Below are 27,604 nucleotides of genomic sequence, written 5' to 3'. Positions count from 1 at the left end.
TTTTTTTTTTTTTTTAATATATTTTCTAAGACAAATGATTGTATTTGAAATAGATAGTAAAAGGGGTGGCTTACAAGGCAAGTGTGAAAGATATGAGTGATGGCATGTGCCCAACAGTGATGTTCCGGGGTGATGCCAGAAAAGATGGCTTCTTGTTTATGTTACTAAAAAGGGCCCCAGGTCACATCCAATGGTTCACCAATGACTGTAAGTATTATGATTGGAGGGAGTGTTTTTCCTATGTTGTTTAACTGCGGAAATACTTAAGTATCAGCCACATATCACTGCACAAGTTCAGACCTGCCGCACAAAGCCATCATCATGAAAACAGAAAGGGATGGAATATATTGTACATTAGAATAAAAAATAGAAAAACAACAATTTAATATATATTGGTTATAATACTTTAACCAGTATTTTCTAATTCAACCTGAATAAACCTTAATTCAATTAAATGAATTTAGAGATTCTACCAAAGTCTGGTCACTACCTGTAATTTCACAGATAATATTCATTAGAGGAAAATACAGTAGACCTACTGTGTACCTGAGCAGAAAATACAAAGGCTTGTAGAATTGCTTACAAGCACTGAACAGTCCTTTTTCAGCCAACAGGTATAACTGGATATAAATCAGACATCATAATACAGCACCAGAGAAACATCTGTTTAGTGTTTTCAGCTTTCTCATTTTATAGAAGAAATGTTTCAAAATTAGGGATGGATTTTTTCTAAAGAATGCAAATTTATGAAACTATGAAGCAGAATGAGTGGGAAAAAAATCCCCTGCTGACATCTTCCAACCATTCTCAAAAGCATTCTAAAAAAAAAATAATTGTATCATAATCTTGCAAGATGTTCATGTTCTCTAAGAATTCTAAAGTCTTTTTCATTTATTATTAGTAAGAAACAAACAATGCTGCAGGATGGGAGAAAAATATCAGTAATATCTTACAAGTACAAAAGGGCATGTCAGACGCTCTTTACAAACACATATTATGTGACAGTATTATCTGTCACAGTTCAGGGCAACTGCACCTGTATTCCTCTTCTGTAGTCCAGAAGTACACCCACTCTAGGCTCCCGGCTCTGACCTCAGACGTCACCTCTTTTGGGCAGAGACCCTCATCTCTCTCCCTTCTGATTGTGGTATTTCCAGGATGAGCAGTTCCCTGTTTACATGGTGATAACCTCTAGCAGGGCAAAATGCCTAAATGGCCAGCATCTGCAGTGTCCTTTTTCTTCAGAGACTAACAACAGTGTATTTACCAGCAGTTAAGTTACCACACAGCCCTTTATAAGAGAACACATTTATTCCTAAGGTGAAGGTGAAGCATTACAGAGCACACACATTAAAAACAATAAGAGAACCTACATACATACTTAAAAGCCTGTCAGAGATCACCACCTCACTTCAACAAGGTTGATTAATCCTTCAAACCCCGGCACAAGGGTCTTTTTTTTTTCCTGTGGCCACACATTCATCACAGCTTCAGCTCAGAACAGGCACCCTCATGACTCTGAGAGTCACTCTTTTATCCTGTTTGGGTCTTTGAAGCCACCAGGAATAGGTAATCAGCCAAACAAAGGTCCTTCACCCTTAGGGTGAAGCTTCAAAAAGCTCAGTTCTTGCATAACCAGAGGAGATTCATTTGCATTCACGTCCCCTAGAGATTTTCTGGGAAACCGACTTAATTTTAAGAGTTCGCTGTTGAGGCTTGGCTACACTTGCGAGTTAGGGCACATTAAAGCAACCCTGGGCGTCCTAGCTCACTACCCATCCACAGTGGCAAGGCATGTAGAGCGCTCTGACTCCACAGCTAGAGCGCTCCTGGTACTCCACCTCAGCGAGAAGATTAACGCTTGTTACGCCTTGGCTGAAATGCCTTGGTGTCAGTGTGAACGAGGTGTTGCATTACTGCACTCTGATCAGCCTCCGGAAATGTCCCATAACCCCCAAGTGGCCACTCTTCTCATTGTTTTGAATGCGGATATGCCCTTTGAAAGCTCCGTTGCTGACAGCCGGCTGCTTATCTGCTCCGAAACAAAGCAACCATTAGTGTAGAATGCTGTGTGTGAGAAAGAGGCGGGGGGAGGGGAGGTCTGCTGCTGTCTGAACTTACAAGACAGCATGCTGACATGCTCTCAGCCCCCTCAAAACCCACTCTCTCTCCCCCTCACATACACACAACACACTCCCTGTCACACTCCACCCCACCACACCCCCATTTGAAAAGTATGTTGCCGCCACTTGCATGCTGGGATAGCTACCACAGTGCACTGCTCTCGGTGGCCGTTGCAAGAGCTGCTAATGTGGCCACACCAGTGCGCTTGTAGCTGTCAGTGTGGACAGACTGCAGCGCTTTCCCTACTGCACTCTACGGAGGCTGGTTTAACTCAAAGCGCTCTACATCTGCAAGTGTAGCCATGCCCTTGGTTCAGGCCATTGTTCAAGCCCATTGTTCAAGAGATTCCTCTGAAGCTCACAACACTTCAACATTTACATCAGTCAAGTATTTTAGATAAATTACATACACTCCACCTGAGAAGTAGATCGCATCATGGAACAGCCCTCCCACCCCCAAATACACCAAGAGAACTTGCTTCAATACAGAAATAACCCTCCCATCCTCCGACTGCACACCCCTACTTGTCACCTATCATCCCACACCGAAACCTATATAGGGTAAAAAAAAGCTACAACCCATACTCAATAAGGACCGCTTTCTGAAAGAAATCTTTCCTGAACCCCCTCTTCTGGCCTTCAAACAATCCCCCTAACCTCTCCAAGCTCACCATCACAAACAAGCTCCCTATAGACCAAGACACATTGATTCAAAGCGGCACCAGACCTGCCAGAGCAACAAATGCAAAACCTGTAGATATATCTCTACTGCTACTATGATTAAAAAAAAAAACCTCCCACAACAGAACTTTCAAAATCCCTGGGTCTTAAGTGCCTGTCATAACCTGTGGTGTACCTCATCCTGTGCACTAAATGCCCGAGTAACAACTACGTGGGTGAAACCAGACAATCACTACACTCTCAAATTTCACACAGGAAAATGATAAAAGACAAAAACACACCACATCACTTGTCAGTGAACACTTTCAACAAAGCGATCACTCTATAACTGAGGGCTTGGCTACACTTGCAGATGTAGAGCGCTGGGAGTTAAACCAGCTTTCGGAGACTGCAGCAAGGAGAATGCTGCCGAGTGTTTACACTGTCAGCTGCAAGCGCACTGGCGTGGCCACATAAGCAGCTCTTGCAACACCACAAAGAGCAGTGCATTGTGGTAGCTATCCCAGTGCTCAAGTGGCTGCACCGTGCTTTTCAAATGGGGGTGTGGTGGGGTGGAGTGTGACAGTGAGTGTGTTGTGTGTATGTGGGGGGAGAGAGTGTGCGTTTTGGGGGGCAGAGAGTGTGTCAGCATGCTGTCTTGTAAGTTCAGACAGCAGCAGACCCCTCCTTCCCCCAGCCTCTCTCTCTCACACACACTCACAGCAGCAGCATTCCACAGTAATGGTTTGCTTAGTCCCGGAGCAGATAAGCATGCGGGCTGTCAGAAATGGAGCTTTGAAAGGGGATATTCGCATGCCTGCAGCCGAGTTCAAAACAAGGAGAAGAGTAGCCCCTTGACTTCAGGAGATTATGGGATGTTTCTGGAGGCCAATCACAGTGCAGTAATGCAACTCGTCGTCCACACTGACATCCGAGCGTTTCAGCTGGGGCACAGCAAGCTTTATGCTTCTCATGAAGGTGGATTACCAGGAGCACTCCAGCTGCAGAGTCCAGGCCCTACGTAAAAGGATAAATGGACACAAATCAGATATTAGGAATGGCAATATACAATATACAAAAATCTGTAGGAGAACACTTCAACCTCCTGCAGCAAAAAAACTTCAGGACCAGACTTCAAAGAGAAACTGCTGAGCTTCAGTTCATTTGCAAATTTGACATCATCAGCTCAGGATTAAACAAAGACTGTGAATGGCTAGCCAACTACAAAAGCAGTTTCTCCTCCCTTGGTGTTCACACCTCAAATGCTAGAAGAGGGCCTCATCCTCCCTGATTGAACTAACCTCGTTATCCCTAGCCTGATTCTTGCTTGCATATTTATACCTGCCTCTGGAAATTTTCACTACATGCATCTGACAAAGTGGGTATTTACCCACGAAAGCTCATGCTCCACTACGTCTGTTAGTCTATAAGGTGCCACAGGACTCTTTGCCGCTTTTCATAGAATCATAGAATATCAGGGTTGGAAGGGACCTCAGGAGGTCATCTAGTCCAACCCCCTGCTCAAAGTAGGACCAATCCCCATCTAAATCATCTCAGCCAGGGCTTTGTCAAGCCTGACCTTAAAAACCTCAAAAGAAGGAGATTCCACCACCTCCCTAGGTAATGCATTCCAGTGCTTCACCACCCTCCTAGTGAAAAAGTTTTTCCTAATATCCAACCTAAACCTCCCCCACTGCAACTTGAGACCATTACTCCTTGTTCTGTCATCAGCTACCACTGAGAACAGTCTAGATCCATCCTCTTTGGAACCCCCTTTCAGGTAGTTGAAAGCAGCTATCAAATCCCCCCTCATTCTTCTCTTCTGCAGACTAAACAATCCCCGTTCCCTCAGCCTCTCCTCATAAGTCATGTGTTCCAGTCCCCTAATCATTTTTGTTGCCCTCCGCTGGACTCTTTCCAATTTTTCCACATCCTTCTTGTAGTGTGGGGCCCAAAACTGGACACAGTACTCCAGATGAGGCCTCACCAATGTCGAATAGAGGGGAATGATCACGTCCCTCGATCTGCTGGCAATGCCCCTACTTATACATCCCAAAATGCCATTGGCCTTCTTGGCAACAAGGGCACACTGTTGACTCATATCCAGCTTCTCGTCAGCTGTAACCCCTAGGTCCTTTTCTGCCTTTTTACAGGCCCTCTATGTGCCTTGCCCGTGTGGACACCTCAGAAGTTAGGGAGCCCAGGGCTGATTTAATGTGCTCTAACTTGCAAGTGTAGCCAAGCCATAGCCTATCAATCCTTATACTCAAAGGAAACCTGCACAACACTTTCAAAAGATGAGCCTGGGAGCTTAAATTCATAACTTTGCTAGACACTAAAAAACATGAACTGAATAGACACACCAGATTTATGGCTTATTACAACAATCTGTAACCCACTAACAACAACCCCCTCCCCCCCCCTCAGCTGCCTTCTTCCTCCCATTCCTTTCCTCTGTGATTGGGCAGGTGTTAACAGGCCACTTCACCTTGAATGGTCCCTTGAATACGAGTTAACTGCTTATGCTCCACAAGCTGCTCCACTTTGTACTGTATTGAGCTGGGACACTCTGGGTATGTCTACATAGCAAAGAAAACCCCATGGCTGGCCCATGCCAGTTGACTTGGGCTCCTGGGACTCAGGCTGAGGGGCTGTTTCACTGCACTGACTTTTGGGCTTGGGCTGGAGCCCAGGCTCTATGACCCTGCAACATGGGAAGGTCTCAGAGCTCAGGCTGCAGCCCAAGCCCAGAAATCTACACAGGAATGAAACAGCCCCGAAGCCCAAACCCAACAAGCCTGAGCCACCTGGCTGCGAGTGTCTTGCTGCTGCATACATACCCTCTGTGTACATTTCCCAGTCCTAAAGAAGAGCTCTGTGTAAGCTCAAAATCTTGTCTCTCTCATGAACAGTTGTTGGTCTAGCAAAAGGTATTACCTGACCCACCATCTCCCATAGAATTCCACAACAACTCACACACACTTTTTTTTTTAGAATCAACTCCTAAAATATTTAAATTCAATATAATACGGTTTGATTGAATTCAATGAGGTTTGTCCAGTAGCTCTCACAGTATCATTTTTGCCATAATTATCACAGTATTGTTCTTGCTTAACCCCTTAACTCGTGTCACACACTTGGTATGACAAAATGTCCAATGGTGTGAAAACATGTACTACACACGTCACTGGACATCGGCAATACCAGGAGGGATGAGGTAGAGTGCCGATGAGAAGCGCAATCAGGAAAGTAACAAATACTTTCCTCATGGATTGTATTTTCTAAATGGACAACCAACCTAATTCTCAACTACTGAGGGACAATATCACTCATTGATATATTTTGCTTTCCACAACCAAATCTCTGTACAATTTTTCATGAGTGATGTACCCGAGTATTCGGATTCTAACATATAAACTGTATTGTTAAATCTACTCACCTAAATTTGGGTTATCCTGTATCTTGGAGCGAAAGCAATGGCATTTTGCAAACATCAATAACCCCAGCGAAACTGCTACAGTCATCAGTTAAGTATTTCAAAATAATAATACAATATCCCTTTAGGCCATGGTGACCATATTGTGGCAGAATGCACTAGAAAGACACTAATTATTCTGTATTGTTTAAAAGTGAATTGTCATTTCTTTTATTTATTGCAGCTGGTCACTCTTCAGCTGTATCACCCCTGAGATGGTAAAGATTTGATCAGTACAAAAGGTCTGTCTGAAGCAAATGTATGCGCAATTGAAGATAGTGTCATGACACTCCAGCCTTTGGATGTTTGATACATTCTTTTCTGTATGTTCAAATGTAAATAGATTTAATCCAACAGACACCACATGCAAACATCATCCAGGTGCTTGTCCTGCTGGGACAGTCTTATTCTTTTTCCTCCCTGTACTCCCTTATGACTATCTCCTGTACTGGTATCTGGGGAAGGACAAGAGGAGTCTAAAGTGTATCGACAGGTGTGCTTTAGCCCATAAAGGATTTTGTTACAGTAGAACCTCAGATTTATGAACACCAGACTTACGAATTGACCAGTCAACCACACACCTCATTTGGAACTGGAAGTATGCAATCAGGCAGCAACAGAGACCAAAACAAAAAAGGCAAATACAGTATAGTGATGTGTTAAACATAATCTACTAAAAAATAAGGGAAAGAAGTATTTAACTTCTGGATAGTAAAGTGTCAAAGCTGTATGAAGTCAATGTTCAGTTGTAAACTTTTGAAAAAACAACCATAATGTTTTGTTTAGCATTACAAACATTTCAGAGTTACAAACAATTAGTAACTCTGAGGTTCTACTGTATTAGTAAAATGATTTCTGGCTATATAGTATGAATAGCTATACAGTATGGAATCAAATGTTATTTCTACTTTCTTTTGTGCAACTTAGAAGGTTCTTTTACACCATGTTTTCTTATCACGAGCACTGTGCTGCATACCACAGGGCCTAATAAACAAAGTAATTAGCTTCGGAGCCACTGCTCGCTCCTTCCTCTATAGAGATTTTTATACTGTGAATGTCATTATTTTGTTATATGCAGTGTTGTAAATGTCTTGTTGTAACCATCTTGTCCCCAGGACTTGAAGAAGAGCTCTGTGTAAGCTAGAAAGCTTGTCTCACCAACAGAAATTGGTCTAATAGAAGACATTACCTCACCAATCTCATCTCTTTATTATCTTGTTAATTATACAATATAAACACTAGGACTCGCAAAAGAGTGTTGTGATGAACATGACCACAAACTTCTGGTGTGTTTTACATAACGCCATCTTGGAACTGGAGTTAACGGATATTAGAAATCACTAAAGAATCTTCTTATAATCATCCAGACCACACCACACGATCCATTGTCTACAGCCAAGCTCTACGATACAACTGCATTTGCTCCAACCCCTCAGACAGAGACAAACACCTACAAGATCTCTATCAAGCATTCTTACAACTACAATACCCACCTGCTGAAGTGAAGAAAAGATTGACAGAGCCAGAAGAGTACCCAGAAGTTACCTACTACAGGACAGGCCCAACAAAGAAAATAACAGAACGCCACTAGCCATCACCTTCAGCCAACAACTAAAACCTCTCCAACGCATCATCAAGGATCTACAACCTATCCTGGAGGACAACCCATCACTCTCACAGATCTTGGGAGACAGGCCAGTCCTTGCTTACAGACAGCCCCTCAACCTGAAGCAAATACTCACCAGCAACCACACACCACACAACAGAACCACTAACCCAGGAACCTATCCTTGCAACAAAGCCCGTTGCCAACTGTGTCCACATATCTATTCAGGGAACACCATCATAGGGCCTAATCACATTAGCCACACTATCGGAGGCTCATTCACCTGCACATCTACTAATGTAATATATGCCCCTCTGCCACGTACATTGGCCAAACCGGACAGTCTCTGCGTAAAAGAATAAATGGACACAAATCAGACATAGAGAATTATGACACTCAAAAACCAGTCGGAGAACACTTCAATCTTTCTGGTCACTCGATTACAGATCTAAAAGTGGCAATTCTTCAACAAAAAAACTTCAAAAACAGACTCCAACGAGAGACTGCTGAATTGGAATTAATTTGCAAACTGGACACCATTACATTAGTCTTGAATAAAGACTGGGAGTGGATGTATCATTACACAAAGTAAAACTATTCCCCCCCACACACACACACTGTTCCTCAGACATTCTTGTCAACTGCTGGAAATGGCCCACCTTGATTATCACTACAAAAAGTTTTTTGTTTTTTTCTCTCCTGCTGGTAATAGCTCCCCTTACCTGATCACTCTCGTTATAGTGTGTATGGTAACACCCATTGTTTCATGTTCTCTGTGTATATAAAATCTCCTCACTGTATTTTCCACTGCATGCATCCGATGAAGTGGGCTGTAGCTCACGAAAGCTTATGCTCAAATAAATGTGTTAGTCTCTAAAGTGCCACAAGTCCTCCTTTTCTTTTTACAAAAAAAGAGGACATTATCTGCCCTGAAGAACACCTTGTTTCTCATGGTTTCTTGCAGCAAGTAATTTCACAGAAAAACTGCTTTTCAATTGGTGTTTCAGCATATCAATTTAACAACTGTCCCACATTATCAATCAGAGAAAACTGATATAAACTGAATTGCTGTAACCCATAATCAAGTCCAAAACAAGACTGTGCGTCTTCTCATTATACTCGTGAGCTTACAAATGCTTTACCTTTAAAAATTCATCAATAGCCATACAAAAAAAAAATCAATAGCTATCTGACTGAATCTTGCTTCCAACAAAGTGTTTATTCACTTTCACTTTCAAGTGAATCACTAAACAGTACTTTGAAATACTGTCACATAAAAAGGGATAATGTTTATCCTGCCTCTTATCATGAATATCACCATCCACAATTGCTACTGTATTCATATATTGTTTCCATTATGATCCTGATTTTGGAGAGGCTTAGCATTTCAATCATTTCAGCTTCTCGCTTATAAAAGCTGAATCTTGTGCACACATAAAATAATATTTAAAAATAAGTCATATGTCAGTCATAAGTCAGTTTGTAACCAAGGCTGGTGGAAGCCAGTGTGACTGGTGTGTTGATGACAGGCTGCTGGGGTCAGAGCTGCCAGATCAGGGTTTCAACTACACAGACACTTAGCGTGACCTGCATGCTGCTAAACTGAGAGTGGCCCAACTGAGAGTGGGAGCTACAACAGCTAAGCATTGTAAGGCACCCTGGGTTAGAGCGGCAGGCAGTGACAACCTCTCATTGGTCTAGATTGCACCCCAGAACGTGAAAGATAGTAACTAGTTAGTACAGGGGTGGGAAAACTACGGGCTGGGGGCCGCATCCAACCCTTCAGATGTTTTAATTTGGTGCTCAAGCTCCCACTAGGGAGCAGGGTCCAGGGCTTGCCCCACTCCGGTGCTCCAACCGGGGAGCAGGATGGGGGCTCCCGGAAGCAGCAGCACGTCCATCCTCTGGCTCCTACAGGGGCTCCGCACACTGACTGTGCCCCAAGCACCGCTCCCATTGGCCAGGAACCTGCCCTAGCCCAGAACCCCTTCCCACACCCTCAACTCCTCATTTCTGGCCTCACCCCAGAGCCCGCACTACCAGCCAGAGCCCTCACCCCCTCCCGTACCTCAACCCCCAGTTTCATGAGCATTCATGGCCCGCCATACAATTTCCATACCCAGATGTGGCCCTCGGGCCAAAAGGTTTACCCACCACTGAGTTAGTATGTAATATTTGCTAGCTGACCTGTTCTCTAGTACACCACTACCCTAATATAACGCTGTCCTCAGGAGCCAAAAAATCTTACTGCATTATAGGTGAAACCACATTCTATCGAATTTGCTTTGATCCACCAGAGCGCGCAGCCCCGCCCCCCCGGAGCACTGCTTTTCCACGTTATATCCGAATTTGTGTTATATCGGTTCGCATTATATTGGGGTAGTGGTGTAGTTGGAAAGCTGAGGAACTTAATTTTCTGAAATCCCTTGCTGCCACTGTTGGCAGAGGCTCTTCAAACATATTGCTGCTTGAGCTGTTATTGTATAATAAGCCAATTATATGGAGCATTCACTCCCTCTTCTCATGGTTTCATATCCCAGATAAATATCTTTCATTCACTGTTTTGGGGGTCTGGGAAATGGATGAACTTGGTATAAATGAAAGCTAAGGAAGAGCTGCACTGGATTTTCAGAGGTCAGGAACAGTGTTTGACTGCACTACTCAATATTTCTCACAGACACTTTGTTCCTGAATATAAATCCTGATTTTTAACATTCCTATTCCAAGCACTGAGCCTCTCTAGAGCCATGGCTACTAACCGTGTTGCATTGGACATGGTTTTGTTACCTGGAAAATAAATGTTCTTTGGATATTACGGAAGATTACAAAATTCATTTTCAGTTGTGAACTAAGCAGGATTTACAAACCTTAAGAGTCACATTGTCTCTGGCCCTTGCACAGATGTGCAGAGGGAAGACATAAGCAGCTTTCAACTTCCAGATTCATCTGGTTAGCTATCTACTGTAGAGTGGATATATTTTGTTGTTTTAGGCTCTGAGCACAAAAGGGTAATGTTATTATATAGCTAATTACACTAAAGTTTATATTCTACTCAAATTCTGAAATGTGGATAGTTTATGGGACTAACTGGCTTTGTATCACACACCAGTGTACATGTGAATGACACAGTCTGATCATTAAAAGATTATGTGATCATATTAATGCTTCTCAAAAAATAATAGCTCACAGGAACAGAAAACATTTACAAGAACTCACTAGAAATTACACATTATCTTGTGGCTGATTACCCGACCTCAATTTTCCATGTTGCTCTTAATTACACTTTTAGCAAAATTTTGGACAGTCACAATGATACAAGTTAAATTCGCCTAATGAAAAACAGCATGCTGTTTTAGTAAGAATACACCTTGTTCTCAGCTTCAAATTATAATACATTACCTGAAAGAGTGTCCACATGAAATATTTATCAATATATGAATGTTTCAGTGGAACCCTGCAAATAAACAATCACTGTTCATATTAGTAATAACAAAAAATCTAATAAAGAAAGATTACTTACTTGATTAAGAATGTCTTGTTTCTGTAGTGCATGCAAAGAAAGAAAGAGAGAACACACATATTAATGCAGTATATATAGTAACACTCAGACTCTGTTTTTATAATAGGACTATTTTAGTTGAAAGTTTCGTTTTGTAGATAAACAGGTTTGAAAGAGAACAAACATTCTATTATTTTATGTTAGCATAGTTGTTAAAAATGGGTCTAGTCTTGATTAGTTAGACAGTGCAAGCATTTGGTTTTTAACCATGCAATGATAGATATCCAAGGAAAAATAACAATGAAAACAATGTCTTGAAACTTTCACCCTCAGCCCAGTGTAGTTTGTGTAAGTTATCTGTGGTCAACAATGGATGTCAGCAACAGGTGTTGCTGAATCAGTTCTGAGCAGTTTAACTGCAAGCGCAGAGAAGGATAGTCTCTGGTCAGCACCATTTAAAAACCTGTGATGAAATGCTGCGTTTCCTATCATTTGTACAATAAGTAAATCAAAGCAGTGCTTTGGATGAAGGGATTGTATTCACTTTTTCCATTTATCTACAAATGCTCAAAACTACTTCAGAGCAAAAATTACCACTCTAGATGTATCTATAGAAGCTGTGTTCTGGGTATGAATTCTACCTCAGATCTCTCTGCCTGTCCCGTACAGCCTGGTTCTCTCTTCTGAACTGTCCTCCCCAAGAAGAGGCAGGCATCAACATGAGACCCATAGGCTGAGCAGAGGATATGAGAACAAGTATGGAGTCAGTGGAGATATTTTTTGAAGGGGGAACGGACATTGTGGGTGATGTGAGAGGAAGGATGGTCCAGGATAAGGACATGGGACTTAGGAGACCCAGGTTTAATTCTTTGCTCTGCGACAGACTCCCTGTGTGACCTCAGTTGAGTCAATTGGACTCTCTGTATCTCAGTTTCCTATCTGTAAAAGTGGGGATGACAGCACTTCCCTACCTCATGTGGGTCTTGTGAGGGTAAATACATTAAAGATTGTGAGACGCTCAGATGCTATAGTGATAGGCCCAGATTAGTATCTATCATTGTTTGATTGATGGATGTGGGGGATGATGGAGACAGAGCTGAAGACCCCACAACATCCTCCACTGCACCGCTCTGACCCCTTCTTTCCACCACACACTCTTCTGCACAGTTTCCACACCACCCCTCACTTGCTCTGACTCATATATTCCCCACTAACTGCTGAGATCACTACTCCACTACTACTACCTCATTCCCTCCAACATGTCTGTTATTCCAAGCCACCTCCATGCACACCTACTACGCCAACACCCCCCCACATACACACCAGCTGCTTTGAGTACACCTTACACACACACACACACACGCTCTCACCAACTCCACCTTGCCACTTCATGCTACCAGGCCATACGGAGGTGGGAAAGTGGTGAGTCTGTGAGGTGTGCATGTACCAGAGGCAGGAGGCAGAAAGAGGCAGGAGAATGGAGTTGCAGAGTCACTACCCCAAAAATCTGGGACAAGCATATGCAGCATAGAAGGCTTACGGTGTGACTCAACTGACTCAGGCTCGTGTGGCTATAAAATTGCAGGGAAGACTTTCGGGCTTGAGCTGGAGCCTGGGCTCTAGGACCCTGAGAGGTGGGGAGGGTCACAGTACATTACAATTTTATATGCAGCCTGAGCTGAGTCAGCTGACCTGGGCCAACCACCGGTCTTTTATTGCAGAGTAAACATAACCTCAGAGAGATGAAGTGGCCCATTTCATGTTAATGACATGTTCTCAGCTAAACGAGAACACCCCAGGGAGATCAATACAGCTTTAAACAATAGCTCTGAGACATGTGAACTGCTCTATTAATCTCAGTGGGTGTTCTTATTCCTCTCCCCAATGACTGCACTTGTGAGTCTGTGCTGTGCACCAAGCATGCCCATGCCCAAGACTCACCTTAGTCTTGGCACTGGGTGCAAGTTCCAAGCATGCTTATTCTCAGCTTCCCACACAGAGGGACTAGGCTCTTCCAGACCCCAACTCACATGGGGGGCATAGAGAGGGGCCCCCCCAGGAAATAGATACCCTTGTAAAGTAGCTTTAATGAGGGCAAATGTCCCCAAAAGTATAAAATCCCCTTGACACAGGTAGATAGTAGCAACACACCCACCTAGTGTTCTCACGTTTCTGACAAAGGCAGGATCTCAAACTCACAGTTCATAGGTGCAGCTTAGATCCAATGGCCACAGCATGTCCCCTTGAGCCACACAATTGCTGAAACAGCCTGCCTTGAAACAGTCTTGTTACAACAGAGCCCTGGTCTTGCTATACATAAACATTTCATTGTCTTTGGCTCCATCTACTTTCTTAACTTAACCTTGACTATTTCTTCAATATAGCTCTTCTAAAGGGCCAGTGGGTGCCATGCACTAGCTGAGATAAATCCTGAATAACGGAGATGAGTTTTAGGAGCTCATCCCCTAGCGAGTCTAAAAGGTTGCTCCAAACTATGCCAGCTGACAATGACTACAGTGAGACTGAAATGACGTCTGGGAATCAATGGTCTGTACAGAAGCCTCAGTCACATTCCCTACACCAAAAGCAGGAAGAGGGAGTGGCATAGGAGCTGACTACAATCAGGTCCATGACACTGGAGGGTCCCCTCCTACGTTGGATAACCCTCTGATGGCCAAGTTCATCATCTCCATTGCTGAACTAACTCCCAATCTGACCGCTCTGCACAGATTTATGGGACTCTACAAGGTGAAAGACAATGAAGAAACAAGACCCCATGATTTCAAAACTCAGTTTTGAATGTCAAAAAGGTAATAATTGTACTGGAGCAATCTGATTATTAAAGTGGCATATAATGAAGAATTGCACTACAACAGCACTAGAGTGGAATACAGCGTTGAACCCACAGGGCAAGGAGAAATCTGGAACATGAGATTGTTTAGGCTCTTTTATCTCCATAAATATAGTACACTACAAAGTTTCATAGCATAACTCCAGGCATAAAAATAATGCGGATTCAAGATGATCAGCCAAGGATAACTCATAGCTCTACGGCAGCAGTTCTCAACCCGCGGGCGCCCAATTACCACACAGCTGCAGCCCATGTGACATCCTCAAGGCCATACAGGTGGTATATATATTGTGTGCATGTGGCCCACAATGATAAATAGGTTGAGAACCACTGCTCTACAGATACATACAGATCCAGAGGTCAGATAAAATTACTTATTATTGCATTTTACCACCACAATTTAAAGTATCACAGAAGATCTCAAAGTTCAAGGGGCTTTAGTTGGTTTACTTGCCAATGTTTCTTGTCTTTAATATATACAATACAAAGTAATATATATGGGAACTGATTCACAACAAAGTTTACTTAGCACAAGTGCTCTCATATTATGAATTCCATATAAGTCACAGAAAAATATGCCAAGAAGGAAAATACATATTGAGCTATTTAGCTATTTTGATATACATTATATGGATGTGCTAAAGAGTAGTATGTGGCTTTATTCCATAGGTTTAAATAGAAAAATACTTTTAAAGATAAACAGAAATGCTTTTTCTTAAATATATATATTTATTTTAAATACTGATTAAGATCCCATATTCATAGATAAGAACTCCCTACAAGAATTGAGGGCAATACCAAAAGCAGCATAAATTTTGCAGCTCCCTGTTCAGCTAAGGATTCCCTACATATCACTAAAGAAAGTTAATATTTAAAAAAAAGTTTATGAAAACCAGCCAAGGTCCCACTTCTGCATATATTTTAAGGCCTGAATGGACCAATGTGATCATCTAGTCCAATTTCATGCACAGCACAGCCCATAGAATTTCACCCAATAATTCCTGCATGAAGCCTAGTAACTTGTGGTTAAACTTGAGCTAACACAACCTTAATTATCCTACACTGATTGCAATAGGAACTGGTAACATCAGAGTGCGCCTACTCCTCCTAATAATAATGGGCATTATATCCGTGTCCGCCATAACTCCAAATCAGAATTCATATTCAAGGCCCTGTAGTAGCTTGTGTAGCCACACTGATACAGGAATCATGCTGGACACACTGAGCTACCTCTCCTTATTGGTCTAACTGCACTACTGCAATTACAGAACCTAACAATGCATTGTAGAATTTCCTAATATTACTCTCAGGCAATTTGCAATTCAGGCAAATATTCCTCACTCTCAAAATAATGATACAACAAGGTGTTTGCGTCCTTATGTGGCTAGGATTAAGGTTGCATGGGAAGCAGCACCACAAATAAGCATTGCCTGAGTTTCCTAAGTTTGTTTTTTCTAACCTAAACATTCCTTCATGGATACGTGAGGAGATCTTACCTGAGCATTTCTAGTTTTTTTTAAATTTGAATTTGGTGTTATGAAGTCCCACATCCAAAAAGAATATATGGAGCAGAAGGCATTGTTCTGTGGCAACATCTTAACTTCACCTCAAAGATTTTTGTAAGTGATTTTTTTTTAAATAAAAGAGCAACTGTAACTTTGTTTACACAAATAAATTATTCATCAGAATAAACATGAGTGTTCTATGGCTTTTGAATGATGGACTAGATCACTTCTTGAGGTCCCTTCCAGCCCTATATTTCTATGCTTCTATGAAATGATCATATTAATAGATCCTTTTAGTTAAATAAATCTTTTTTTTTAGTTCTTGAGTATATGTTTTACTTTCAAAAGCACAAAGCGTCACTCCAAACAGCAAATTTGTAAATAATTATCTATTTATAAATGCTTATTCTGCCACATCATTTTTTAAAACATTTTTTACATTAATCACATTTTTAAACCACTTAATAAAAAAGAAGAATTACCCCTTCAGGATTATATTTTGCTAGCACACCGTTACCATGGAATTCTTCCAGAACATCCTTAATCTTCTTGGTGGAGTCTAGAACAAAACAGAAAAAATAACAGGAAATTGATTTATACTGTATGAACTGTAGTCAAGAAAGGCATTATTTGTTTCAGACTGGGTTTGTGCTGTTGAGAATATAGTCTCTTTTCAAAGTGCATGCGTAATCTCCTCTAGGAGTATGGGAATTACGAGTGCAGTAAGAAGAGAACATATTGTACCCTCTAATTGAATAAAAACAAAGACAAAAACATTTGAAAAATTGTACACTCTGTGACCTAATCTTTGACTGTGGTTGAATAATACATTTCAGAAAAGGTTGTTTGCATCAGCGACTTTAAGTCACTTTTGCACTCCCCTGATCCTGTGCCAGCAGTGGATCAGGCTAGTCCTCCTCAGTGTAAACTAGATGTTTTCAGGCATAGGTCCCAATGGATACAAGAGTCATGAAAGCAGCCAGGACACACCAGAATGCAGGGAAGACCAGGGCAATGCCCCTTCTCCGCAACCAAGCCCTCTACACCAGCCACAGGGAAGGGCACAGAAGCCATTGCACCAACTCTACACCACTCAAATATTCTCTTAGCAGGGCCAGCTATGCAAGTGTTAAGAGTTATTTTACCCCAGCAGAATGGCGCAAAGCAACACTACCGCAGCAGCAGTATGGCTCTTTAACTTTTGTATTTTCTTTTTCCCCACAGCTATAAATCTCAAACTGAAATTGAATGATTTTAAGCACTCCACATGCAGGAATGCTCTGCAGGTATTGACTCACAACTGGTAAATAATTTTCAACTGACATTCTGATTGCTCACTATTAATACAAAAATTTCAATAACTATTCACTATACAAATCCCTGGACTCAGATTCTTTCAAAACACGCCATTCACTTACACATGACCATCTCACGTTATTTCAACCAGCTAACAGAAACTAACAACTCAGTCATGTCTTAAAATAGCTTTCAGCAGGCACTTTAAGTTACAAATAGCAGGCCTAGCTCTGTGTTTTTTTAAGTTATATCAGCAAAATACAATACTGTGGTAACTTTTGAGAGTTCACCATCTGCAAACTGATTTAAAAAAAGAAAGTGCATCTTTAAATCAATAAATAGACCTGAAAAGGGAAATATGACACCAAGGAGGAATGTATGTAATTAAAAAAAAAAGTCTTGGTTGTAACACATTACAAACTGAAGGGAAATAATTTCAGAGCAGTTCAAGCACTGTAAGAACTAATGCTTTCACAGTTATATTATAATGAAAGCTCTGGACAATATAGCTCTGAGGGTCTTTAGCCCAAGCAAGCCTCTCCACCATGACAATGTTGCAATCCATCAGAGAAGACTCCTCAGCCCCCTAAGAACCCATCAATGAACCCCCTTGGCAGACATAATCTTTGTATTGAGGGATAGCCAAATAAGACACTATGATGAGCAGAGTGGATTTGATTTAAATCATGATTTAAATCACTAGTCAGGAAGACTTGACTTAGTCATGGTTTTCTACATAAAAGTGCATTCTTATTGGTTGTTATAAGCTTAATACATATTCTTCACAACTCAGAGATAGATGTAGGTTTCATTTTTAGAAGGTACACACTACACATTTTTAAATAGGGATTTATGCTGAAAACTTTTCAGATTAGTTTTACAGCTGTATCAGAAAATGAATGATTGTCTGGTTATTTCATTTACCAAAGATAATTGAAGCAGACATTTATGAAGTCATTGGGAGCTAAACTATCTCCAGTTCAACAGGTTAATCATTAATATTTGGAGGATTTTCTTGCCATGCTGTATTAGGAGGAGAACTTCACCAGACAGGCATTTAAATTGTTTTATTTAACTAAAACAACAACGTTAAGTATTCTGGATTTTTTTCTTCAACAGCAAACATATAATATTTTAACAAAACAAGCATATGTCCCTCACTTCTCACATTTTTCTCCAGACTTCTTTTCCTTGTCCAGATCTATTCCACCCCCAACAATCTTCTATTCATTGAACTTTTTGAAACTCTGCACTTTTAGAGAGAGGTAAGCGATTGACTGTGTACACAAATTTGCAGAGGGACAACAGAGCTGAGGTCTGTTATTTCTCACCTCTATATATTATTTATTTAAAAACATTTTTGCTGTTAACAAAAATGTTACCTCTGGAGACACAAATCCACAGTTTGAGAACTGCAAAACTAAGCATCTCTGATGGTATCTTCTAGACTGAGCGCTGAGTCCCATTGGGTACATAGAAAGATTAACCTAAATAATCTATACAGAAGCCTGTGGAACCCCATAAAATTGGGTCCCTAATCCAGGAACTGTTGGAACTCATTTACAAAACTTTTCATAAACATTACATGAATATATTGTCTCATAGTATAGATTTAGAATTTATAATCCCTATTCCATGATGAGATATCTTTGAGCTATAATCCTATCTTTAGATAGTTTTTTTCCCTCAAAAAGCATTTTATCAAAAAAATCTGATTTAAATCAAAAAAATCTGATTTAAATAAAAAAAATGTTTTTTTTTAATTTTTTTTAAAAAATCATTGATTTTTATCCACCCTGATAATGAAAGACTGTTGCTAATTGCTGTCTTGTTCCATGATCTATGGTGTGTGGATGCCCCACAATCTGAAATGCACCAAACAAGTTCACTTCATTTTCTAGACACACAAAAAAATCTTTGTAATAAGGAAAATAGTACCATATAATGTGAGTTATACACTATGTTAAGAACACAGATACAGGGCAAAATTAGCCCTATTTGTATTATTAAACATTAATGTGATTGCAGTGCCCAGAGGAGGCCTGAATCAGTATTAGGGGCCCAATGTGCTAAGTACTGTAAAACTCCTATTCCATGCAGAGAAGCACTTCAGGCTCTAAGGCCCCGATCCTACAAACATTTAGTCATCTGAGGAATTTCACGGAGAAAGCACTCAGTTGGATGAGATCCTTCCTTTTGGGCCGCATTCAGAGCTTGCTGATGGACAACTTCTCCTCTTTCACGAGATCCCTCACAAGGATCTATTCTACTGACCATCCTGCTGAATAACCATATGAACACACCTGCACTATATCCTAATCACTTCCCTTGCTGATAGCAAAGTCATCCAACTATCTGAGAGCCTGACTGAGATCAGCAAGTGTATGAAAGGTGGATGGCTGAAACTAAATCCGAGGAACACAAAGCTGATGTTGGTGGGAAGACAGGTAGGTAGAATAGAGAAATATAAAAATTCCCCCTTTCTGGGCCAGAAGCTACCCCCAAATAAAAGCCTCCCCTCTCTGAAGTGCTATAAGATTGAGTCAAGGCTTTTTATTAGAAATGGCTATACCTCTTCCTTCTTTTGTTTTCCCAGCAGTATTTTATTAATCTTTAAACAAACATTATATACATATGTAACTGTAATTAATACAAACCCTATTACCAACAAGTTGGATATGTTTCTTATAACTTCTGAACATTTTTAATTCTGCTCCCAGCAGTGATGCTTTAAAAAAATCTCAAGTAGAACTAAGATGGGGAAAGTTTCAGCAATAGCATCTCTACCCCTTCCCTTTATGCATGCCAGCTGGACCCTGTGGTCTAACGACATACTTCTCCCATACTCTGCATATCTGTAATTGAAAAGGAGGGATGAGGGTCTAAGTTCTGCCTAGGTTGCCCCAGCTCCCCAGGAGTCTTTTAGGCACAACACAATATACCTCCCAACAACTGAGGCACGGTCATTTATAATTTCCCCTTGTTTATAGTCTTTCAAGCAGTTTTCAATCCATAGGACAGTATTAATATCCATGCCAACTTGAATGAATTTTTAAAAATGTCATGAGACAATATATCTTTTTTTTTTTTTTTGGTAATCCAAATATATTACATCAATTGCCTGCCCTTCATTCACTAAGTCTATCAGAAAAGAAATCAAGTTCTCCTTTCACAGTTTCGGTAACATAAACCAATACTGGGAGCATGTTCAGCCCAGCTCGCTTTAATAGGTTTCTGTAACAGGATTTGAATTGTAAGATAATTTCCAAACTTCATTGCTACATGAAGGCCACATCAAATAAAATAAGAAATATTGGTTTGGAAAGTTATAAGCCAGTGAAAACGGGAAGATCCAACAAAACACCTTCTCAACCATACTGATAATTAAAACAACTAATGAGTAAATGCTTCCTGGGAAAACTAAACAAATTGCAAAGTATGATATGGATCAGGCATAATACAAAAAGGAAACAAAGTGATTAATCATCCTATGACTAATTATTATCCTTCTTTGTGAGGAAACCATTGTAACAAGTAATTACCCTGGAAAGACTGTTTCTACAAGCAGGACTATGGATTGATCCAAAGTAGGCAATTTCAACTTGTGTCGGGTGTGTTTCTTTGGGGATAGGTAGGGTGACCATACATCCCACTTTGACCAGGACAGTCCCTTTCTTTAATCTCTGTCCTGGCTTCTTTTTTTTTTTTTTTTTTTTTGGCAAAAGTGATGATCAGGTGGCAAGAGCAAATGGGACAAATGCCCACTTTTGCCCCAAAACTGCGGCACGCACCCTTAGCAGGATGCAAAGGAATATGAAGGAGGGGCAAGTGGTGATGTCAGCTCTGCGGGGGGTGAAGCGGAAATCAGGCCTCCAGCGAACAGCAACACCAGCTACACTGGGGGTGGGGAGAGAGAGGCAGGGTTCAGGTGAGCAGCAACAGCCATGCGGGGAGAGTGAGGGGAGGGAGGCAGGGCTCTGAGCAATTCCAGCCCCATGCAGGGGGCAATCTGGGCTCAGATGAGAGCCCTCTGTGGCAGGAGCGGGGGGGCAGGACACAGGCCAGCCCATGTGTGGGCGGGTGGAGAGGGGGACAGGGCATGGGTGAGCAGCTTGAGCCAGACCTACTCAGTGTCCCATTTTCCCTTTGGAAAATATGGTCACCCTAGGGATAGGTTATCAGGGGGTTGGATGGATTTAAGCAGGGCGCTGGGGATTATCTGGGGGCTATGGGACAGAGAGGTTTGGGGGTCATGGCGAGGAGAATGGGGTGACTGTGGGAGGGGTTTATGTGGGGGTCTACGGCAGGAGGGGGTTGAGAATGCAGGGAATGCTGTGGCGATGCCAGTGGCCATAGCTGGCTGTCGCTATGTCTGGCTTCCTCCTGTGCAGCCTCTTCACCTCTCCTCCCTTTGACTCCCTTACATCAGCCCCAGCTCTTCTTACAGAGACCAGAGATGTGGGACAGACTTGCCACCACCACACCATGGATGGAGCAGGCTCGATGGCCACACTGGGGATGAATTCTGCCTGCAGCACTATGCCAGGGCCCCACAGACTTGCCTCACCAATTGCTGCTGGTCTCTGGGGACTCTCCCTGCTTCTCCTGCTACTGGGCACCCAGACAGCTCAGTGCCAAGCAGGCCCTGGTGCCACCAAAGGCAGAGCTTTGCTCTGGGCTGTGTGCATGGGCAGTGGGGTGGTTCTGATTTGGGGGGACTGAGTTCCCCATAGCCCTAGCTACCTGCTGCCTACGCATATAGAGAGACAATCCCTACCCCAAAGACCTTACAATCTAATTCATCAGACAAAGAAGTCATCTGATTCATAATTTACAGATGGGGAACTGAGACTCAAAGAGATTAAGGATCTTATTCTGCACATTTAACCGTACAAACGAAGGGGCCTGTGACTTTAATGGGACTACTCACAGTACATAATATTAAGCACATGAACAAGTCTTCAGGAATGAAGCCTAAACAACTTGCCCAACGCCACGCTCTCAGTCTGTAGCAGAGCTGCAAACTGAATCCAGGTTTCCTCAGTCCTAATACATGATCTTAAACACAAGACTGCCATTTTTCTTAAATACATACATTTATGCATGAAAATTCTAGTATGTAGAGGTGAAGAGACTGTGGTACATTACTCAGGAGAGGGGGGGAAAAAACAATCATCCAAAATGAATGCCAATCTAACCACTCTGTGGTTCCAGTACATACTATTACGGCTGTAGGAAGCCCCTCTGGAGTTTAAACATTTGCACATCAGACTTTATCTGTTGAAATAAAATGAGTATGTTTAGGTTTTTAATTATGTTTTTAATTAGCTTGTGGCTTTTAAAAAAAATTATGGCCAGTTTTGTTTTTCTGTTTTTATCATTACAACTAGTATGCAGTAATCCCTTTATTATTTATTTTTTCTGTGTGTTTTGAGACCTTGGCTGCACAGTTTTATATCCCTGAAAATATGTTCTCTTGAGTTTCTTTGGACTTTGTTTTTTCTCTTTATGGATGTACAGCTTCCCTATTGAATTTGTTAAAAGAAATAATGGAAATACAGTTTAAAGATCCCAAGAAACAATTTATCCAAGCTTCGACATTACCTTCCCCTGACACACACACAACAGTGACCTCGTTATGAGCCAAATCCTCATGTGAGTAAAATGAGAAGAAGTCTTACTGATGTCTGTGGGACTAGCACAGCACCTACCACAATAAGATCCTGGTCTATGACTAGGGCTCCCAGGTGCTATGGTAATACAATTATTAAAATATTATTATTGATGATATCCAAATAAGCAGGGCAAGCAGGATTTGGCCTTGTACTTTTGTGGGGCAGAAAGGAGATGGGTACCAGGTAACGTTAAAAATAAAATCACAAAAAGAAAAGAAACAATTATTAAAATTAATAATTCAGAGAAAACAAATAATTAGAATTAATTGCTTCTCCTACAACTAATTCAGGAAAATAAATCAAGAGATAGAATCCTTGGTAACTTGTATGTGTCATTAAGAACAATAATAATTAATTCTTTCTCCTATACATTAAGGAATGCCACAAAATAAACAAATTAACTTGACTTTGAAATCAACTGTTTATTCAAGTATTCAAAAATGATACAAGAAACCAAACAATTAAAACAAGAAGTATGCAAATGAGCTTCAGTAACTCCTCACTTAACGTTGCAGTTATGTTCCTGAAAAATGCGACTTGAAGTGAAACGATGTTAAGTGAATCCAATTTCCCCATGAGAATGAATGTAAACGGGGGAGGGGGTTAGGTTCCAGGGAAATTTTTTTTTGCCATACAGTACAGTATGATAGTTCGGAAGTGCCCCTGCCTTACCCTACACAGGCACAGCCCACTGGCACTGGAGACATTGAGGCAGGCAAGGAGGCTGAAGGTGCTGGAAGCTAGGAGAAGCACGTTGCGCAACATCAGCAGCAGCTTCACCTACTCTGCAAGCACCAGGGGTGGGGGGCTCAACCCTCAGCCCGCCCACTCCCCGCCTTCCCCCAAGCCCCCACCCTTAACCCGCCTCTTCTTCCCCCCGCTTCTGCCCCTTTACTCTGCATACCACGTCCTCGCGTCTCCCCCTCCTTCCCTTGCCTCCTGCCCGCAGCAATCAGCTGGCTTGCAGCGTTCAAGAGGGATGGGGGAAGGAGAGAGGATGCGGCATGTAGGTTCCCCATTCCCCCCTCCCCTGCCCCCTGAACACCGCAAGCCAGCTGACTGCCGCGGGCAGGAGGCAGGGGAGGGAGGGCGGAGGCACGCTGCGTTTTCCCTCCTCTCCCCTCCCTCCTGCCTGCGGCAATCAGCTGGCTTGCGAGGTTCAGGGTACAGGAGGGTGCAGGAAGGAGTGAAGACTCAGTGCACAGCCTCCTCCCTCCCTCCTCTGCCTCCTGCCCATGGCAATCAGCTGGTTTGCAGACTTCAGGAGGCAGCAGGGCAGGGGGGAGCCTGCACACCAAGTTCTCGCTTCTCCCCCCTCCCTCCTGAACGCCGCAAGCCAGCTGATTGCCGTGGGCAGGAGGCGGGGGGGGGGGGGAGGAGGGAGAAGGCCCTGATCCGCAGGGTCTGCCAGCTGGCGGGAGGCACTGTGGGGGGGCATAGGGGAGCTGATAGGGGGCTGCCAGCTGTGGACAAAGCAGACAGCCAAACGACGTGATAGTGAAGCATTGTACAACTTTAAATGGAGCGTGTTCTGTAATTGAGCAGGGACATAAGATCGAAATAACTTTAAATGAGAGGACATTAAGTGGGGTGTTACTGTACTTCAAATAAAAAGAAAAATACTGACTGATACAATGTAGCAACTCTTAAAGCACCCTCTTAAGTAAACTTGAAATTCTAAAATATAAAATAAATTAAAACAAGGTTAGTTAACAATATTGAACAAACAAATAGTTTAAACTGAATATAAAATTCAAAAAAATATCAGCATCAACCACCATGGTATTTACTCGGTTATTTAAGATATTAACAGCATCAACAGTTTGTCTACCCTAATTAAGGTTAACTAGTATCTGAGAATTTTTAACATAATTAAATGGTTAAATTGAAATAAATAGAATCAGATAATGAAGTATAATTTTAAATGAAGTAATCAAATTACAACAACTATAATTCAACTTGATAGCAAGACTTAATGAAAGAACAGTTTAGGACAAAACTTAATAGGACAATATAATTGAAAGCAGTCAATTTAAAACAAAAGCTAGCTAAACCATTACTATTTCTTTACTTCTGTCTTCAGAAAAAAAATATTCTGAGAGCTAAGTATGAGTCTCAGGCAAATTCACATGCATACAACAATTACTGCTCAAAAATAATCAGTATTTAGATACACAGACCCTAGTCGAAATGGTTACAACACATAACAAAAGCTGGGGTACAAGAATCATCCAATGTGATTATTATACAACAGTGCAGAGCAGACAGGAATTAGCTTTGATTTGGTGGAGTTAGTAGGCTAAAGGTTGGCAGTGACAAAAAGATCATAATACAGCTAGTACATAAGGTTGCAAGCTGAATTATGGGCAAGGTGAACAGTTTAGAAAAGTAGAGTTAGATATGAGGGAGCTACTTTTGTCTTTCAGTTAATTTGGAGAAGGGACTTTTTTTAGATCAGGAGTGGGCAAACTATGGCCCGAGGCCGGATCCAGCGCTTCAGCTAGGGCACAGGATCGGGGACCGCACCACGCCACTCCTGGAAGCAGCTGCATGGCCCCGATCCGGTGCTCCAGCTGGAGCCCAGAGTGAGTGGGCTGCTCCACACGGCTCCCGGAAGCCACAGCACGGCCCCCCTCTGGCTCCTATGCACTCCAAAGGCCCTGCTCCAATGGCCCCCTGCAGCGCTCCAACGGGAACTGCAGGGGCAGCACCTGTGGACGGGGCAGCGTGCAGAGCTGCCTGGCCATGCCTCTGCTTAGGCGCTGGAGAAGGGACATGCCGCTGCTTCTGGGAGCTGCTTGAGGTAAGCGCCACTTGGACACAGCATTCCTGAGCCTCTCCCCATGCCCCAATCCCCTGCCCCAGCCCTTATCCCCCTCCCACCCTCCAAACTCCTCGATCCCAGCCTGGAGCACCCTCCTGCACCCCAAACCCCTCATCTGCAGCCCCACCCTGGAGCCCGCATCCCTAGCCGGAGCCTACCCCTTACCACACCCCAGCCCCCCTGCCCCAGCCCTGATCCCTCTCCCACCCTCCAAACTCCTTAGTCCCAGTCCAGAGCACTCTCCTACACCCCAAACTCCTCATCTCCAGCCCGACCCCAGAGCCCGCATTCCCCCAGCCAGAGCCCTCACCACCACCCCTGCACCCCAACCTCAATTTTGTGAGCTTTCATGGCCCACCATACAATTTCTATTCCCAGATGTGGCCCTTGGTCCAAAAAGTTTGCCCACCCCTGTTTTAGATACAGATGGTCACAGACAAAGCACACATACATATATTGTATAAACACTATCAAGAAGAGTAGGATATGCAGAAAAGTAATGAAAGGAGCACAATACTTAGTAATTGGAATAAACACAGGCAAACCGGTAGCAGTTACCATCCACGCACAAAAATGGATATAAGGCTAGTTTGAAGTGTAAAGAATTAAAACAGGGGTGTCCAAACTTACTGACCCTCCGAGCCACATAAGATAATCTGCAGAAGTTTGAGAGCCACAGGGCATGCCTGCCAGGGCTTGGGGCTTCTGCCCCGTGGGACATGCCTGCTGGGGCTTCAGTCCCGCTCTTGCTGAAGCCCCAAGCCTCGGCACACCTGCTCAGAGCCCCAGCATCCCCCCACAGGGCTAAAGCCCTGAAACTCCCTTCATCACAGGGCAGAAGCCCCTACCCCCTACCACTCTGGCACAGGGCAGAAGCTCCCCACAAATCTGGTAGATGGAGAATGGGGGCGGGGACGGGGAGGGCTCCATATGCCGCATGTTAACTGTAAAAGAGCTACATGCAGCACATGAGCACGCCTGACTTAAAGCATTAGGCAACTATGGACTGGTCTACACTTCCACTTAAATCAATGTAACTTGTGTCGCTCAGGGGTATGAAAAGGACACCCCTCTGAGCAACGTAAGTTACATCAACGTAAGCACTGCCCACACTAACGCTACATCATCAGGAGACATCTGCAAAATAACAGAACAGCTGATATGGAATTCAGTTAATAAAAAATTAAAAGGAAGATAATATCATTAATGCCAATAAACATGGGTTTACGGAAACCTGATCCTGTCAAACTAATGATCTCTTTTTGGGGGGCAGCGGTGGAGAAAGTGTAGTTGATGAAGATATTTTTAGACTTTTATAAGGCATTTGGCTTGGTACCACATGACATCTTGAAACAAGAATGATACAAAAATCAATATGTAACACATTAATGTATTTAAAACTGGCTAATATATAGGTCTCAAAAACTGTTAACAGGGAAGTGTTGAAAGTATTAGGATCAGCTTAGAATGTGTTTTGCTTTTATTTCATTTGACCAAATCTGACTTCTTGTGCTTTGACTTATAATCACTTAAAATCTATCTTTATAGTTAACAATTTTGTTTGTTTATTCTACCTGAAGCAGTGCATTTGGTTTGAAGCATGTCAGAGACTCCCCTTGGGATAACAAGCCTGGTACATATCAATTTCTTTGTTAAATTGATGAACTCATATAAGCATCCAGCGGGCATAACTGGGCACTGCAAGATGGAGGCACAGCAGGGTAAGGCTGGCTCCCAGAGTCAAGGATTGGAGTGACCTAGCAGATCACCGGTTCAGATAACACCAGAGTGGAACGTCACAGGATGATTGCCATGACGGTAGTGTGGGAAGAACACTGCTATAGTGCCACTGCCAGGAAGGATGGTGTAGGTAGAATGGGGGATGGAAATGCAGAAATGTTACTTTAGAACAAAAAACAAGGGTTCAAAGAACAGGGTATACAGTGAGGGTTGGGCTAAAGCAATATTGTTTCAGAATAGTCTAAAGACAGAATAAATAAATCTACAACAATAGAAATAGTAATATTGCATATGCTACAGTGCAATTTTCAGACTCAGAACCTTTGTTAAAACCAACTTTTCCAGATTTA

The 27,604-nt window shown here is 42.4% G+C and overlaps 1 protein-coding gene across 3 annotated transcripts in view; it reads right to left on the bottom strand.

Moving 5' to 3' along the window:
* Window positions 1–27,604, bottom strand: part of DGKB (diacylglycerol kinase beta) — a 500,939-nt gene that overhangs the window by 379,170 nt on the left and 94,165 nt on the right. For 2 of the 3 annotated variants that reach the window (XM_043541125.1, XM_037890594.2), the window contains 2 exons: window positions 16,202–16,278; window positions 11,385–11,405 (listed from right to left, as the gene is read on the bottom strand). In XM_043541125.1, the coding sequence (XP_043397060.1) occupies window positions 11,385–11,405; window positions 16,202–16,278 (98 nt within the window). The remainder of the gene's footprint in view (window positions 1–11,384; window positions 11,406–16,201; window positions 16,279–27,604) is intronic. The other variant, XM_043541126.1, reaches the window with a different exon arrangement.

Source organism: Chelonia mydas, chromosome 2 (genome assembly GCF_015237465.2).
Source record: "Chelonia mydas isolate rCheMyd1 chromosome 2, rCheMyd1.pri.v2, whole genome shotgun sequence".
Taxonomy (NCBI): domain Eukaryota; kingdom Metazoa; phylum Chordata; order Testudines; family Cheloniidae; genus Chelonia; species Chelonia mydas.
The sequence above is the reverse complement of the archived record's forward strand: the minus strand, read 5'-3'. Positions and strand labels throughout refer to the sequence as shown.